The 16,988-nt window shown below is 31.0% G+C and overlaps 4 protein-coding genes and 1 long non-coding RNA gene across 5 annotated transcripts in view; 2 read left to right on the top strand and 3 right to left on the bottom strand.

Moving 5' to 3' along the window:
* The window catches only part of LOC149483991 (uncharacterized), a 418,879-nt gene that overhangs the window by 268,110 nt on the left and 133,781 nt on the right, over positions 1-16,988 (top strand). The gene's annotated exons all lie outside the window — the stretch shown is intronic.
* Positions 190-2,962, bottom strand: UK114 (reactive intermediate imine deaminase A homolog UK114). Its single transcript, XM_089702042.1, has 3 exons — positions 2,696-2,962; positions 880-1,106; positions 190-611 (listed from the first exon to the last, which is right to left on the bottom strand). Exons 1-3 carry the CDS (start codon positions 2,797-2,799, stop codon positions 469-471), a joined length of 474 nt encoding a protein of 157 aa, XP_089558168.1. The 5' UTR covers positions 2,800-2,962; the 3' UTR covers positions 190-468.
* LOC149484010 (E3 ubiquitin-protein ligase rnf146-like) lies at positions 6,880-9,418 on the bottom strand. Its single transcript, XM_089701595.1, has 6 exons — positions 8,925-9,418; positions 8,765-8,850; positions 8,518-8,668; positions 8,042-8,233; positions 7,776-7,962; positions 6,880-7,215 (listed from the first exon to the last, which is right to left on the bottom strand). The coding sequence occupies exons 1-6, from the start codon at positions 8,938-8,940 to the stop codon at positions 7,158-7,160; spliced, it is 690 nt and encodes a 229-aa protein (XP_089557721.1). The 5' UTR covers positions 8,941-9,418; the 3' UTR covers positions 6,880-7,157.
* Positions 12,011-15,372, bottom strand: LOC149484009 (uncharacterized). Its single transcript, XM_089701525.1, has 4 exons — positions 15,086-15,372; positions 14,598-14,834; positions 14,317-14,481; positions 12,011-12,269 (listed from the first exon to the last, which is right to left on the bottom strand). The coding sequence occupies exons 1-4, from the start codon at positions 15,200-15,202 to the stop codon at positions 12,132-12,134; spliced, it is 657 nt and encodes a 218-aa protein (XP_089557651.1). The 5' UTR covers positions 15,203-15,372; the 3' UTR covers positions 12,011-12,131.
* Atg8a (GABA type A receptor-associated protein autophagy-related 8a) lies at positions 15,725-16,572 on the top strand. Its single transcript, XM_089701524.1, has one exon. The coding sequence runs from the start codon at positions 15,944-15,946 to the stop codon at positions 16,295-16,297; it is 354 nt and encodes a 117-aa protein (XP_089557650.1). The 5' UTR covers positions 15,725-15,943; the 3' UTR covers positions 16,298-16,572.

Raw genomic sequence — 16,988 nt, 5'->3', positions numbered from 1 at the left:
ATTTTATTTATTTATCCTTTATTGTTCTTAGATAACATAAATATGAACTTAATCTAATTATAAATTAAAACAAATGGCGGTCTTATCGCTAAATAGCGATTTCTTCCAGACAACCGGAGTACGGAAGGAAATTAGTTAGAGGAGAGGGATAGGGATAGATACCTAATTCATAAAGAAATAAGTCACACATACTTATTTGCCATTTAATCACTTCCTTTTCATGCCAACAAAAATTTCATAGATACCTAGTTAGGTACATAATAAAATAGATATTTTTAAATGATCTTACATTCAATACAATAATAAGTATATCATACAGATATCGTACCTTTAATGACAGAAAATCTTATAAGAATTGCTTAAAAAAACTGAAAACAAACAAAAAAAATAGTACTTAAGTAAGTTCTACAAAATTTTGATTTGGTTGACAATCTAACAAGTAACAACATCGGTGTCCATTGTGGAATTTTAAATGCGGGCACACGGGCAGGGCCCTGCTTCAGCAATAACGAGATCTCCGCTGAGGGCAATCGCTTCGATTTCGACAGCAGCTCCGAGCGGCAATTTGGCGACTTGGTATGTAGCTCGCGCTGGACAGTCTTTTGGAAAATCTATAACATGCAAATAATTGTAATTTTAGTAAAGAATACATTGCTTAAAAAATGGGTATAGTTATAAACGTATTTTTGTAATAAACTTGCATAAATTTTAAGATTATCCATTTTCTAACATAAAATAACAAAGAATAGTTCAAAATCAGTTGAATGGATTTTTGGTATTCAGATCACCATCAGGCTATATATGTATGTAATATATATGTATATGTAGGTATAATATTACTAATAATTAGTAAGTAATAACTAAATATGTAATACTTACATTGTGCATAAACTTGATTAACCGCTTGAAAGTCGTCCATATTGAGGAGTAAAATCGTAGTCTTTACGACGCCAGCAAGTGACGAGCCTCCAGCTTCGAGGATGTGCTTGAGATTATCCAACGCCTGCTTAGCTTGTGCTTCAGCGCCTCCACACACCAACTGGGCTTGAGGGTCCATACCTAACACGCCAGATACATATAGCGTTTTATCGGCCAATATTGCTTGACTGAAAATATAAATTTTTATTACACAACTAGTTGTACTTAAGGGTATACATATAGTAGTTGTATTTAAGGGTATAAATAAGTACGTATTTTTTTATTTATTTTTTATGTGAGAGGATGCAACAGAGCAGACGCGACGCCTGATGGTAAGCGATCAGCGTCGCCCATATGCACCCACAACGCCGCGGCCGGCCGTACATTGTGAGTGTGTTGCCGGCCTTTTATATAGGAATACGCTATCTTCTTGAAGGTCTCTAGACCGTAACCATTCGGGAACACCGCACAAGGAAGCCGATTCCATGTGATTATTGTGCGCGGAAAGAAGCTCCGTGCAGTCAAGGTGGTGAGGGTGATACTTCTGTTTATGGCGTGCTGTACGGTAATGGAACTCAGCGGCGGGTAATGTTCCAAACAATTCCTCTAGTAGGTATAGTAGTATCATTAATAATCTACCTAACATTATTTCGCTACCAGCCATTAAGACAAGCTGCGAAGGATGCAAAGTTAGTCGATTTCCACTACCTATTCCAACACTCTCTTACATCAAGACATTTTGATCTGCAATCGAACATGCTAAGAAGTAAGAACTGGAGCAACGAAGCAAATTTGTATGAGGTTCTCGTGCTTTTTTATATGTATTATATACATACCTATACATATATTATTTTGTTTTGGCTTTGCTACCTCAAACAACCGTTTCTATGTACCTATATGTAGTAATTATTAATTGCACTATTTCGAAAGAATTATCGTGACATACCTATACCTATTCGAAAAAGAGAAAAATTACAATCAATTTGAAATCTATTTCAACTACATAAGTAAGTACCTAACTACCTTATCAAGAATTTTCTAAATGAAGGTAATGAAGTGCCTTTTAATTTAATTAATGCATGCAGACTAACGTTAAAGAAACGTCAGTAACGCATAATAAATTAGATGTAAATGTGTTTTATTTACAAATGCTTGTCGAGAATTATAACATAAGTGGATTTATAAAGGTCACATGGTATTATTTTAAAAGTGTTATTATGTACCACGTACTTCAGAAATATCCACGTTTTCGCATAATAAGTATACCAATAAAATTATGTCGATGAAAACAATATTTCATATCTTAGTACCTAGTTAGGTACATACTTTTATTTTATTTTTTGTTGAAATCATAAAATAAATGTAAACAGTGTAGAGAGTAGATAATGATTCGTATGTTATAAATCCAGATAAATGCGCGATCTTTACTTCGATTTGACATCTTAGGTAGACTTATTTTAGATATTTTATTTATCTAACAATAAACATAAAAATTAATATAGGTAAATGGTTAGCTATTTAAACACCAATTGTTATTTAGTTGTAAGTAAGTATATTATGTAAATAGTAGATAATTAGCAAATACTGTTAAATATCAGAAGTAAAATATGCTTACTCGGTATCGTATATATTGAGTTTTTCTAGGAGAAATTACTTTATAGTTAAATAACTTATAGAAATAAAATGTAACTAAGATAGGCATTGGATACCTATCTATATATGTAAATACATATATGTATATAGATCGGAATTCGGAATACATTTTACAATAACCTACCTGTAAGGTCCAACGGGCTTATAAATTTCAGGTGAGGTAACAATAGTCTTTGTTACTCTATGTGTATTACAACCGGGCACTGCCTCATTGTTGGATGAATTCATTGTGGTCCGCACGTCTATTTTCCTCCTGACACCAAATAATTCTGTATTCTTCAATCACTGTTAAATGCTGTCGGGTCAAAAGATCAAACCTCGTTTCAGATAATAATTTTCTTGACGGATCCACATAAGTTTTATCGTTATCTCAAATTCAACATCAATTAACAATTTTGATTTTGAAATTTTACAAAATGATCTTTCATTCTGCGTATGATAACGATGATTGATATTTATATTTACATATCATGTGTCAATATTTTCGTAAGAGGATTTATGTAAATATGACCTTTTCTATAAGTAATTAACAAAGCGTTAAACACTTATTAAACACGGATATAATTATTTTACCAAGTTACGAATGATCATATTACGACTGATAAGATCAGTTGCGTATCAGTAGCATATTTCGACGATATAATATATGCACAAGATTGCCATCTTAACACTGCATCAACAGAAGTCTGTTTAATAATAAACGGAGAAAAATCAGTATTACGTTAAGAATAGATGAAGAAATTGTGAATTAAAATTGTCAATATTGACGTTACATGAATTAAATCCATACTAATATTATAAATGCGAAAGTAACTCTGTCTGTCTGTCTGTTACTCAATCACGCCTTAACTACTGAACCAATTTGCATGAAATTTGGTATATTTATCCCGGGAAATAGGATAGGTTTTATCCCGGAATTCCCACGGGAACGGGAACTATGCGGGTTTTTCTTAAACTGCGCGGGCGAAGCTGCATGCGGTTGGAAAGCTAGTATGTAATTAATAAATTAGAATGTCTGCATGAAGTATGGGGAGATTAACCAACTCCTAGAGATTAAAAAAAATCCATATTTTATCAGGGTCGCTGTTCCCGACTGACTTTAGGGCTTGGTGCACCATATTTTAGTTAAGTGTACGCTTGTACCTAGATAAGATTATTGTCCAATTTAACAATAACGATGACTGTAAGAGCGTTTTCACATTATCCGATCCGATATCAGATATCGGACGCCGATAGCCGATATCCGATATCGGATACAATTTGCCCTTTCACATTGTCCGATAAAATCGTTCCGATATCATTATGAGTGTTGCCAGAAATTTTTAGAGAAAACTAAACTAAATTGCCAGTTGATAAAAAAAAGGTATAATTAAAAAAAATCTACGATAAAGAAAAACAACTTCAAACAAGAAAAGTAAAATGTAAAAAAAGATTTGATATCACAAATTACTGCATATTATTTAGATGTGCTATTTATTAAATAGTTTTGATATCGGTCATTTGTATAACATAATATACTTATGTTAACACATTATAAATTAAATAAATTTATATCAATACCTACTACAACCTAGTATTAGTTCATAGTTTTAGTAATACATAATAGTATGTAAATACCTTTCAAAATCTATTAAATGTATTTTTAGCAAGACGTACCTAGTCATTTAGTCATTTTTAAAGTGAAACTTTTATTACATCATCTCAAACTTTTTGGTCTGTGTAGCGCATGTCACGTGTATCGCGGCTGCCGAGTAGGTATACCTACTCGGCAGCCGACCGTCATGCGACATGCGCTACACAAAGCAGTGTTCGGAACCGTTCGAACAGTTTCACTTTTACCGTGGTTTCATTAAACCACACAACATTTTTCACTACATATACATTTATAAAAGTTCATGTAGTACCAAGAGTACCTATGATAAATTTATTAAGTGATACAATCTTTGTTCACATTTTCTTTTCTTTTTCTTATTACACTGTAATATCCTAAAATAATATTGTCACTCGTTCAAATATATTTGTAATATGATTGTTGAAATTTCCTGTAAATAAAGATACATAAATTATTTTATTGTCATTTTAGAATTAAGAGTTTTCAAACTTTGTATTCTTTGTTGTAAATTCAAATTAAAATCGGTGTGAAATCTCCTCCTTTTTTGAAGTCGGTTAAAAACAAAGCACTCAATGACAACAATACAATAAACAGCACAACCAACATCCTAGTAGGAGGAAGAGCGAGGCAGAATGAGATAAAATAAACATGATAGACACTAATGTTTTCGAAGATAGATATTTGAATTTAAGAACGCAATATATTTTTGTTTACTTCAGTTCAGCCAATTGCCTGTATATTTTAATACGGCAAATAAAAATACCTGCCGTATAAATCGTATTTTAAATGCCTATAATAACTTAAATGTGTGTTTTCTTAATAAAAAAAGGTTTCTTTTAATAGAAAGGGTTTTAGGTTAAAAGCAAATAATTTTTTTAAAGATTGAGCGCCCTATAAGACTGAAAATACACAAACTAGTGCTTTTTTGCTGTTGGTATACTGCCTTTTCGAAAATTGAGTTGGCAACACTGAACATTATCGTCCGATAGCCACTGGGAATATCGGTGTCGGCTCCGATATCCGATATCGGACCGGACAATGTGAAAGACAGGTAGATATTTCATACATTTTACTTCCCTCCGATATCGGATATCGGCTATCGGCTTCCGATATCCGATATCGGATCGGATAATGTGAAAACGCTCTAAAAGTTACCGTTACTGCGTTAGTGACTGCGAAATGGGTTGCACCAACGTATTTTTTCGTTATTTCAATTATTATTTGTAGATTACAGGATTTCAGTTTCACCGTTTTTAAGAGAAGTGGTGAAATGTTTTTAGTTATTTTTGTATATGTACTCTATTATTATTATCCTCCATATTTAGTTCACTAATTATTGAAGGTACTTTGTATCTTGTATGTAGGTCAAATCAAAATGTTCAAAAACCTAGAAGCTGAATAATCTAGTAATGAATAAAAAAGAAGGCTGTTTGTCAGTGTCAAACATTTGTAAATGTCAACTTATTTGTCAAGTGTCAATGGCCAATGCAATATCTCATGAGGTTATTTACAAATTTGTAAATTAAATTTTTTGAAATATACATTAGACTTCTATTATCAAGTGTGCGTATTTTATCAACTTTTAAAATTTTGTTAAATTCATTCGTTTCAATACATATAGGTATTCATTTATAAACTGATGCACATGTACAAAGCAAATACATATCTTTTATTTTTATAGATGTTGCAGAGACTATTTACTTTGGCTAAATCTGTATCGGGTATCAGCAAGGCCCTGGGAAATGCAATGGCTACAAATTATAGTATTGCCCACGATACCTTGAATAGTGCAAAATTGTTGCAAGTACAATTACCTATTATAAATCCCGTTTGTACTTTGAAAGTCAAGGGAAGAGTACAAAGGAGATGCCGGTCCTGTTACTTAGTGTATAGACAAGAACGCTTGTACAATATGTGCAAAGAACACCCAAGACATAAACAAGTCCTGCGGGCACCTAAGCCACACAACACTTGGATATTAACACATGCAAGTCAGAGTAAAGTGCGACCATGGTAGACATTGCAATATATACAACATTGATAAATTAGTTTAATTAAATTTAGTTTCCATTATAGATACTGTTTCCTTTATCTCCTTTAAAAAGTGAGTAAAATTTAGGTATGTCATGTAGATTAGCATTTAGCAAGTATGTTTATAATAATTATATTCTTAATTTTAAAATTTATCCATTCTGTACTTATTTCTCCATCTCCCCTAAATGCGCATTTAATTTTTAGTCCAATGTTGCAAAATTTTCCTATGCATTTTTATTTTTCACTTTTTTCCTTTCTTATACCTTTAGTTTTTTTTTATCATATTAACATAAGTCTATAGGACCTAATCTTAGACAGATTTCAGGTTATTTAAGAGTTAAAGGATTTAAAGCAGAATTGAATAAAGGTATAAACTGTTGGTTAAAACAGTAATCTAGAGAATGAAAAATTTTGACAAAAAATGGACTAGCTATATCTTAATTTAAAATAACATGCTATATGTGCATACCTAATACAAGTTGAAAATAAATGGCTGAAATCTGAGTTGTTCCAACAACATTGCAATAATTGTCATAAGTAAATAAAAACTAAAGGCAGAGGTTGAAATGAAAAAACTTATTTTCCAATAACATTTATTCAAATATAAAAATTAAAATAATTTCTAATTAATAGTTGATCTCTATAGAATATTATGATGCCTATTACCATGCTATTACTACCTCTTTGATTTGAACACTGGTTGCAAAAATATATTATTGAAATTTTGCAAGGTTTCACTAGATACTAAATTTTTATACGTGAGGACAAACATACTTTTTTGCAGCATGTGTTTTGTAAATAATATATATAAATAATTCAATTTCCAACATATTTAATAAAATATTTTTTATAACATGTATCATCCTTAACCTCATAAGATGAATTTTATGAAGATCTCCAATATAAAGGCAAATAAAAAGATATCCATTAAAACAAGATATCATGTGTTTTCTGGCGAAGGACTCGAAGGAGTTTCTGCTTCTTGTATTGACATAAAACTGAAAAGATATAAATATAGTATAAAAACCATGCTAAATAATGTGTTTTCTTCTCATGTAGATAAGAAATTAGGTTTCAGAAAATACAAATCCATACTAATATTATAAATGTGAAAGTAACTCTGTCTGTCTGTCTGTTACTCAATCACGCCTAAACTACTGAACCAATTTGCATGAAATTTGGTATGGAGATATTTTGATACCCGAGAAAGGACAAAGGCTACCTTTAATTGCGAAATATGTACCACGGGCGAAGCCGGGGCGGACCTCTAGTAATTAATAAAATTAATCTTCAGAAAACTATATTTATGTATGACTAGCGGTGCCACGCGGTTTTACCCGCAGTGCTCTGTTCCTGTTAGTCTTAACGTGATTATAATATATAGCCTTCCACAAAAAATGGGCTATCTAAAACAGAATAAATTTTTCAAATTGCATCAGTAGTTCCTGAGATTAGTGCGTTCACATAAACAAACTCTTCAGCTTTATAATATTAGTATAGATTAAAACACATACCTATGCCCAAAATTATTTTATTATTTTAGTTTGTTATTTCTTACCTCAAACTTTGAGATATGGCTTCAATATCATTGGCTTGTGTTGCTACAACAGTGTTAGAACCGTGTTCAACATCTGTTTCATTTTCCGGAGAGTCAGTAGGTGAAATTTGATTTATATTTTCACTGATATCATCATTATTATTATTTGAATTTAATGTGGGAATGTTTTTTCTTATTCCAGCAATACCTTTAAAATATAATCAATTAATAATTAAAAATTTTCAGTATTAATCTACCAACTCTTTATTTACTTCTAGAAGGATTACCTTTAGATGGATGTTTAATTGTGTCTCTTTTGACTTTTCTTCTTCTTCCAGGATCATTAAGTTGAAATTGAATCATTGAATTAAAGTCTACACAATATATTGCACCTGCTACCAATAGTTTACATTCAGCCTTCCCTGCGTTGAAATCTGATTCTAAATCATCATTACTTCTTTCATCGTAGCTCCACCATCCTTAAAATAATATTTTATGTAATTATTCAAAAGCACAAACTAACAAACATAACTACTATTGCAGTATAGTGAAATAATGGTAAAAAAGAAAATTGTTGAAGACATTCAATAAAATAAAATATAAAAAGTACCTTAATTATATGCTATATTTTATCAAATGAAATTTATTCAATTATGAATCTCGCTGAACTATTCTACTGTAGAAATATCAATATGATACTTAATAAAATATTCTTGGTCTATTGATTATTTAAATCTGAACTATTATTAAATGTATTACTTACCATCCCTTCCTTCATAATACCACCAGTATTTGTCATTTTCAAATTCAACAACTTCATTTTCTATTTCATTAATAAACACAGGGTTATCTAAGTAGTCTAAAGGAATTGGTGTACGGCACATTGGACAGTTGTGATTTCTCCTCATAACACCCTAAAGAAATATTAGTATACTTAATTAAATTAAATATAAACTCAATGCGAGATATAGATTTTATTAAAAATAACACACAACATGTTAACAACTTACCTTTACACAAAGAAAACAAAAAATATGATCACAAGGTAATTTTGCTGGATGATTATATTTTTGCATACAAACTGCACAATCTTGATCTGTAAAATGAATAAGAATCGTCGTAATGAATTCTTTTTATAATTATTGCAAGATTATTTTACTGGCTACGTACCCTGTGTATTTTCCATTTTGTGTTTTACAGGCTGCTAAACAAATCAATATTTGAGTTGAATTTAAAACAAACAAACTATTCACCTAATTTCGAAACATTGAAAGCTCGCTAAGTTTGTTCCCATTTACCAAGAAATAAAATACTTATAATTTTATTTTCATCACGTTTATTTTTTGAAGAATTTATTTATTTTATGATAGACATGGGTAGGTAATGCGTGTAATAGTACAAAAGTAACATCACTTTGACACGTAATGCAACATCACGCATTACGCATCAGTTACAAACATCACTCGCATCACTCACTTTTTTTTATTTTGTTTTACATTTGCTTGCGTTCATTATAATTATTAACAAACAACATAAAGTACGTGGCCAAGTATGAAGGAAAATCAACTACATTTTTTAAATATTTACTTAAATTGTAATTTTACGATATGTAATAACTAATAAGTATTGCAGTTATTATTGCTATTTTTCAATATGATCTGTAATACTTCACATATCACCTTTAATATAATATAAACCTCAGATATAAACATTATAATATTATTAATGTCATCATTTCATTAAAAATCGATCGGGTAATGTGTGATGTTACGGAGTAATATCACTTCCGTGGAAGAGATGCGTGATGTTGCATTACTATTTGACGTACTGTTTTGCGCATGTCTATTTTATGATACACTTATATTTTAAATAGCATTGGCAGTCTGTAGTTTATCACGATTTGCAATATTTTTTATTAGGGTTTGACAAATCTCCAAAATAGTACCAATGAATTAATGAACTGTCAACTGACTGGCCGCTGGCGTATTTTGACAAGTGACATTTTCGATCAGTATAGCCAGATGTCAATTTTATTGACTCCTGTAAAGGTGGACTTACATCAAACGAACACAGAGCTAACTCTGAGGGGACCGCTCAAGGGTCCAAACACGCAAAAACGCTCGAAGTAACCTCACAAACCGGTATGTAGTCCACAAACCGGTACGGATGTAGGCAACCATAAATATTGTTCTATTTGTGGTTATAACGCCCTATACACTCGTAGGAAAATATAATCGTAATATTATTATAAATATCTCGATTATATAAATAAATATATAAATAAATAGAAATAGCTCGATTATATAAATAAATAGAAATAGCTCGATTTCTCTCTATTAGCAAGATTCGCTGGAGACCTCATGAGGTTATTTTCTTCTTGGTATTTGAAAAAACTTTTTTCCGGTTACCTTCATATTTGATTTTGTTGTAATATTTGAGTCTTAACTTGTAAAAAATTAGCTTAACTTGTTCTAGATTATTTACAAGGACTCATTTGGTTCTGATAAAAGCTGTTAGCTTTACACTAAATATACTTTTAATCAAAATGTTGCAACTTACCAGAGTATTTAAAAAGCTTATAAATTTTTGTCCATTTGTAACATAAATATATAGTAATTAGCTGCGCTTTTAGCGGCTCTGCTCCTGTCGGTCTTAGTGTTAATGATATATAATATATAGCCTACAGCCTTCCTCGATGAATAGGCTATCTAACACCAAAAGAATTTTCAAAGCAGCTGTAGTTCAAACAAACTCTTCAGCTTTATAATATTAGTATAGATTGAGAAAAAATCAAGAATAATGGATTCTGATCCTCTTGTTGAATTGAGCTGTATGCAGTTTTAAAATAGTTTGGAAAATCCAAAAGTGCACGCCTCATAATTTTTTTTTAATAATTATTTATTATTATTTTTGTTTATTTAATAACAATTAAACCACATCGAATCAGACCCTGAAAAATGAAAGGGTTCTATTCCTGAGCATACTCAAGCGTAAGAGAAAAAAAAAGACTCGATTAGTAAAGTATTTCGGTCGCTATCGTGTTAACAAGAAAATCCTCCGCACATACAGACACACGGACGTCCAAGACAGAACTTTTTTAAACTGTTTTTTAACTAGTTTAAATAACAAAAATGACATCAAAAATATCATGAATGTTAAAAATAGTGTTTTTTCTTAATATGTGTGTGTATGTATTATCTTACAAGTGCAATGTATGATACATAAAGACATTTTAAGTTTGAAAAATCAGATGTTTTGCGCGAAGTGACAGTAGTACCCACCTCAACAATTCGCTTATGAGGCGTGCAAACTGCGTACTACAGATTTATGTAAGGAAAATAAAACAGAATAAACTAGTAATAGATTTTGCTTGATAATTATTGTTTTCATTTTTAATAAATATCTAATGCAATTATATCAAAAAAAAATCCTGCATTTGAATTATTAAAAATATGTCAGCTAAGCAATATAATTTAAACATATAGACGAGACTCTCAGTGGAGTTTCGTTTGCAAAAATAGCGAACCTAAATCTGACTTCTGATATATATTGTATAGATCCCAGACATCCTATAGATCTAATCACACAGAGGCTGATTCAAGAATTTTCTGCCATATTTTTCATTCTTTCAAATACAAAGACAGTGCAGAGATAATTATTCTAAGCCCTGACACCGATATTTTTGTATTAGGCCTTTATTTCTGGCATAATCTTGAAAATATACTCGCCATCTTTGAATGCTCCCCCCACTCCCCAAGCAACTATTTCACTGTACGAACTATTGAATCGTAAACAATGGACTATTGTTAATTATTTAGAATAATAATTTAAAAAATATATTCATGAGTTTTCAATCTTTAGTGGTTTAAAGTTAACTCAAAAATGGAGCATTTTCGTAAATTTTCTAAAAAATCTTAGAGAAAGTGTAAGAAATGTTATAGTATGCTATATATTCGTGATCTACTCAATAAGCTCTTTCATTTGATACCCCACGCGGCATGTTTTGGAAATGTTTATTTTTTTCTTTGTATGCCATATTTAATTACCGGGATGTGGGGGAGGGGACCACAAAACTGGTTGGCAACATCTGTCTATAGGATGTCTGGGATCTATACAATATATATCAGAAGTCAGATTTAGGTCCGCTATTTATGCAAACGAACATCTCCTTGGAGCCTGCTCTAATAACAATTTACATAGTAATAGAATCATCCAGTAATCATATTTGTTAGGCAAGGAACAGTTACAAGACACAATTTTATTGAACATTTATTTCCCATTTTAAAAAATGAATTACACAAAGTAATCTGGAATGAAGTGCCAAAAGAAAAAAATTAATTTCATACATTTAGACTTAACTAATTGGAGTAATACTCTTTACTTGTCCCTTACTTTTACAAGATCATTTAGATCTAACGCTACACATATTTCCTTTGAGTCTGTGCGTGGGTTACGGTCCAAAATTTCAGTTATAGGATAGTAATTGTCTCGGTTGTCAACATTCCACCCTGAATACTGAAAAGGAACAAGTGTCAAACATAAATATACAGTGGTGGACGTTTAATTAGAAACATGTAACAGGATGAAGTAGTCATCAAATTTATTTACTTTTGTATATTAACGTATTAGAGATTAAGCATTATTTCATATTTAATAGAACACCCGTTTATCTAGTTTTATAATAAATTGCTTAATTTTAATCAAACGTTAGCTTAAATTAATAAACTTAAACAACTTTAAGTGAAGTCTGATTTCCAAGCATTTTCAGTCTGGACAACAAATTAGAAACAACATGCTTCGAGTGTTCCAAAGTCAAAACCTGTTGAATTGCCGCCAATATTTTTTTCTTCTACAAATATTTGCACCGTTTTTTAAACATTCCGTTGAAAAGTTTCTGAAAATTAATTTGCTTTGCAGTATAAATGGGTAAAAGTAAGATTTGTGACCCATTAACAAGAAAAATAATTTTAAGTTTACATTTTGACAAAAACTGGAGTTACAGGAAAAAATAAAATCATTTAGAGTGTTCGATAAAAATATATTCAATGCTACAGTTCATTTAAAAGAGCATGGTACTTCTGATTAAGTGCCTAAAAAAGCTCGACCATGAAAAACCACTGCTCGCGAGCATAGGCAAATAATTCTTTTCGCAAAGATGGATCCATTTAAAGGTGTCAATTCTATTAGAAAATATGTTTTTGCAAACGTGTTAAAATCTCATACAATCTAAGGCACGACGTTGTAAAGCCGATGTTGTCTATAAAGATTATAACAGTCTAAAAACAACCCCATACGTGCCCATAGTATAATGTTTCCTCCGCCATGCTGAACTGTTTATTTATTATCTAAGGCCTGGTTAACTGAACGACGCGCGTATCCTTTGCCATCAAAATTGATTAAATGAATCTTAGTTTCATCCCAAAATAAAACTTTTTCACTGGCGGAATTTCTACTAGCAATTTCTTAGTAAATGAAAATCGTCGTTCCCTGTACTGCCTAGTAAGAAGCTGTACTTTCCTGGCGTCTCTCCCAAAAAATTTTGCCTCGATTTACTGCCTGCGAACCGATCTCATCGACGCATTGTGAGGTTCATCTTCGGAAAAAACTAATTTTATAATAGAATTTGAACTTTTAAATGGATCCATCTTTGCCAAAAGAATCATTTGCCTATCCTTGCGTGCAGCGGTTTTTCATGGTTGAGCTTTTCTAGGCACTTGATCGGAAGTACCATGCTCTTTTAAATAAACTATACCATTGAATATATTTTTATCGAACACTCTAAATGATTTGCAATTATCCTGTAACTCTAGTTTTTGTCAAAATGTAAACTTAAAATTATTTTTCTTGTTGATGGGTCACAAATCTTACTATTAACCATTTATACTGTAAAGCAAATTAATTTTCAGAAACTTTTAGATTAGAATGTTTAAAGAACGGTGAAAATATTTGTAGAAGAAAGAATATTGGCGGCATTTCAACAGGTTTTGATTTTGGATCACTCGAAGCATCCTGTTTCTAATTTGTTGTCCAGACTGAAAATACTCAGAAATCATATTTCACTTAAAGTTGTTTATTTTTATTAATTTAAGCTAATGTTTGATTAAAATAAAGCATTTTCTTATAAAACTAGATAAACGGGTGTTCTATTACATACGAAATAATACTTAATCTCTATTACGTTAATATGTAAATGTTAAATGAATTTGATGACTACTTCATCGTGTTACGTGTTTCTAATTAAACGTCCACCACTGTATATATAAAAAAAAAGATATTTCCTTTCACATTTTCATTCACTATCTATTAGCACGAGGAACTGCACATATTTTATCCAATTCAGCACATCTTTAATTTATTATTATATTTTTAGCAATTACTTAACCTACAAGTGATTGTTCTCAAGGGTTTCATATTTTTGTTATTCTTAAGCATAAATATTAAAGCATTAGTAACTGCTGCTCATAAGATATAACAAGTCAATGTGTTATTAACATTAGAAAAACAAATTATGAACTTTTGCCGTTTTTGTAATTGTTACTTGTGTATAAAAATGTCAACTTACCACACATGTGCATTTATGGAGGATTTTTCCATTTGATTCCATCGGAATAAATTTTTGTAGTAAAGCTTTTCCATCAATTTTCCACAAATTAAGCTCATCCAGTTTTGAAATTACTTTATCTCCTTCCCATTTTACATCAGATTTTAATAAAACGAAGTTTCCAGACTAAAAAAAAGTAAAAAATGCTATAGTCATAAACAAAAACATTGATACAAAACGAATACAAAATAAATATTGAGACAGAGGCGATACTAAAGTGAATGGTTCAAGTGATTACATACATGGAAATGCTTTGGTATGTCCTTTGATTGACTTGAATCTGATTTGTTCCCGTCGGAGCCATTCTTTTCGTCATCAGACCCCTCTTCCTCATCAAGTTCTCCTTCTTCATCTTCCCCCTCTTCATCCTCTTCACCTTCTCCTTCACTTTCTTCTGATGATGAATTTTTGCGCTTTTTTTTAGTGCTATTCATTGGAGGTCTTCCACGTTTACGTCCCGCTCTAGCAGGTTGTTCATTCTATAGAATAATCAGAAAACACCTGAGTCCTAATGTGATAGAATGAAGACTTCAAAATTTATTCAAAAACGTCAATTTCCAATACGAATTTGTGTGTTACAAATGCATACAAACGATTACCTTATCAGCAAACAACCTAACCTTTAAAAATACAAATGAATTTATCTTTCGACTGTAGAGCACTAAAGCTAGTTTGCTTATGTTATTGGTAATTCATATCATATATTTTAACAAAATTTTGATGTTTTTACCGAATCAGCATCCGGCGTCCAGTCTTCACCTGAATCTTGGAATTCTTCAGGTTCACCGCCAGGTTCAGATCCCTCGGAATCATCATCTCCTTTCTTGAGTGACTTCCTTTTACGCATGATGTTTTTTTATAATAAAAATAACACTAATTAAAAGATGTTGACTAATGGTATTATTTGCCTTACAATACGCCTTAATTATAGCGAAACAACGCTCTAAAATTATTCGGCTTCCCAGTTCCCACCGACAAGCTTGGCTTTGGAGTTTGGCAATTGGCTATGCTTTGAATTCAAGGAAGTTTGGCATGCCATTGTATAGTTACCATTAAAAAAAATATATAGATTTGTCGTCTATTGAATAATAAATAAGTGTTCATACTGTTTTGGTTTAATTTCATTGTCATTTATTTATCGAATAAAAGTAAAGCATCATTTTAATATTAATATGTATAATTTATAAAATACGGACACATAAAAAATATTATGAATGACAAAAGCATGAATAAACATAAATTAACCTAATCAGTATGTATTACGATGTATTAAGAGCATGCGGCAGGGCAGGAGTCTTTTATTAACCTTTTTTACAAGTGGATAAAAAGTTTCTACCTGTTCATACAGGTATATAATAAATCCTATTTTCAATTGATAATATAATCTTTCTTTCTGTTATCTGTGCTTGTTATTGAATATCGACGCGCAGCGACGCCATTTGTCGATCATTGTCTGTTCACTGTTGTTATTTGTCATATCAGCTGATTGCGTCATTGAATTTATAAAACAATAACGCAAAAACAAAAAACAAGTCGCATTTACTCGTTTGACTACATATTTAGAAAATTATTGTGAAAAGTAGTAAAAATGAAGTTTCAATATAAAGAAGAACATTCCTTTGAAAAACGGAAGGCGGAAGGTGAGAAAATTCGCAGAAAGTATCCCGACAGAGTACCAGTAATTGTGGAGAAAGCACCGAAGGCTAGGCTTGGAGATCTCGACAAGAAGAAATATTTAGTACCATCTGATTTAACTGTTGGCCAATTTTACTTTTTGATCAGAAAACGCATTCATTTACGACCCGAGGACGCATTATTTTTCTTTGTCAACAACGTAATTCCACCCACATCTGCCACAATGGGATCGCTCTATCAAGAACATCACGACGAAGATTTTTTCCTGTACATCGCTTTTTCTGATGAAAATGTTTATGGATACTAAATTCTTTCTTTTAAATAATAAATTCACTTTAATCTGTAGTATTCTTTCCATATGGTGAAATTAGGATTAAGGCTTAAGATTATTGGTGTATTATGTTTATATTATGGTGATAAATATTTTTATTTTGCAATTTTCACTCACTGACTTGTATATGCATTGTTATTATAGTTGTAGCATATTATTCACCCATGTGATAATATTCAACTGTTTCAATTTATTTGTACTATGGCGATTGTACCACTTTCTGAATTAAAATAAAAATTACTCTAAAACCATCCTGAGTTTGATTTATACAAAATCAAAATGTTATATACCTACTTACACACTTATACCTATGCATTTCTAAAAAAAATAAATAAATAATTAAAAAACCATAATATAATTATGTAGGACTTCTATTAATTAATATATATAATTCTATTTTATATATGTATATTGTATAGGCTTGTAAATTCTAAATATTTTCATAACAGAAACAGATCAGGTTCAGGTAGGTAAAACTCAATAAGATATCAAAACAAAAACGTGTTTTCATATCTTTGTACCTATACTGAACCAATTTATAAACATAAGTACCTACATCGAATTTTATTCGAATTGAATGTAAGTAATATAAAGAACACTAAAATGAGTAGGTATATAATAACCTTTTATTTTAAATTATAGGTACCTAATGTGGGTAGGCAAAATA

The sequence above is a fragment of the Colias philodice genome, chromosome 12, assembly GCF_061535455.1.
Source record: "Colias philodice isolate Cphi_HAF_F1 chromosome 12, ilColPhil1 Martin Lab GWU primary, whole genome shotgun sequence".
NCBI classification, from domain to species: domain Eukaryota; kingdom Metazoa; phylum Arthropoda; class Insecta; order Lepidoptera; family Pieridae; genus Colias; species Colias philodice.
This window is presented reverse-complemented; position numbering and strand designations above follow the sequence as displayed.

Excerpts from the sequence above, each read along its gene's own strand:
- LOC149484010 (XM_089701595.1), bottom strand. Across the intron at positions 8,669-8,764 it reads TTTGTTTTCTTTGTGTAAAG|GGTGTTATGAGGAGAAATCA; the intron begins GTAAGTTGTTAA and ends ATATTTCTTTAG. Across the intron at positions 8,234-8,517 it reads GTATTATGAAGGAAGGGATG|GATGGTGGAGCTACGATGAA; the intron begins GTAAGTAATACA and ends TATTATTTTAAG.
- Atg8a (XM_089701524.1), top strand. The coding sequence starts at position 15,944 with ATGAAGTTTCAATATAAAGAAGAACATTCCTTTGAAAAACGGAAGGCG.
- LOC149484009 (XM_089701525.1), bottom strand. The coding sequence starts at position 15,202 with ATGCGTAAAAGGAAGTCACTCAAGAAAGGAGATGATGATTCCGAGGGA. Across the intron at positions 14,482-14,597 it reads ACATACCAAAGCATTTCCAT|TCTGGAAACTTCGTTTTATT; the intron begins GTATGTAATCAC and ends ACTTTTTTTTAG. Across the intron at positions 12,270-14,316 it reads TCCATAAATGCACATGTGTG|TATTCAGGGTGGAATGTTGA; the intron begins GTAAGTTGACAT and ends GTTCCTTTTCAG.
- UK114 (XM_089702042.1), bottom strand. The coding sequence starts at position 2,799 with ATGAATTCATCCAACAATGAGGCAGTGCCCGGTTGTAATACACATAGA. Across the intron at positions 1,107-2,695 it reads AAGCCCGTTGGACCTTACAG|TCAAGCAATATTGGCCGATA; the intron begins GTAGGTTATTGT and ends TTATATTTTCAG. Across the intron at positions 612-879 it reads TAATCAAGTTTATGCACAAT|ATTTTCCAAAAGACTGTCCA; the intron begins GTAAGTATTACA and ends TGCATGTTATAG.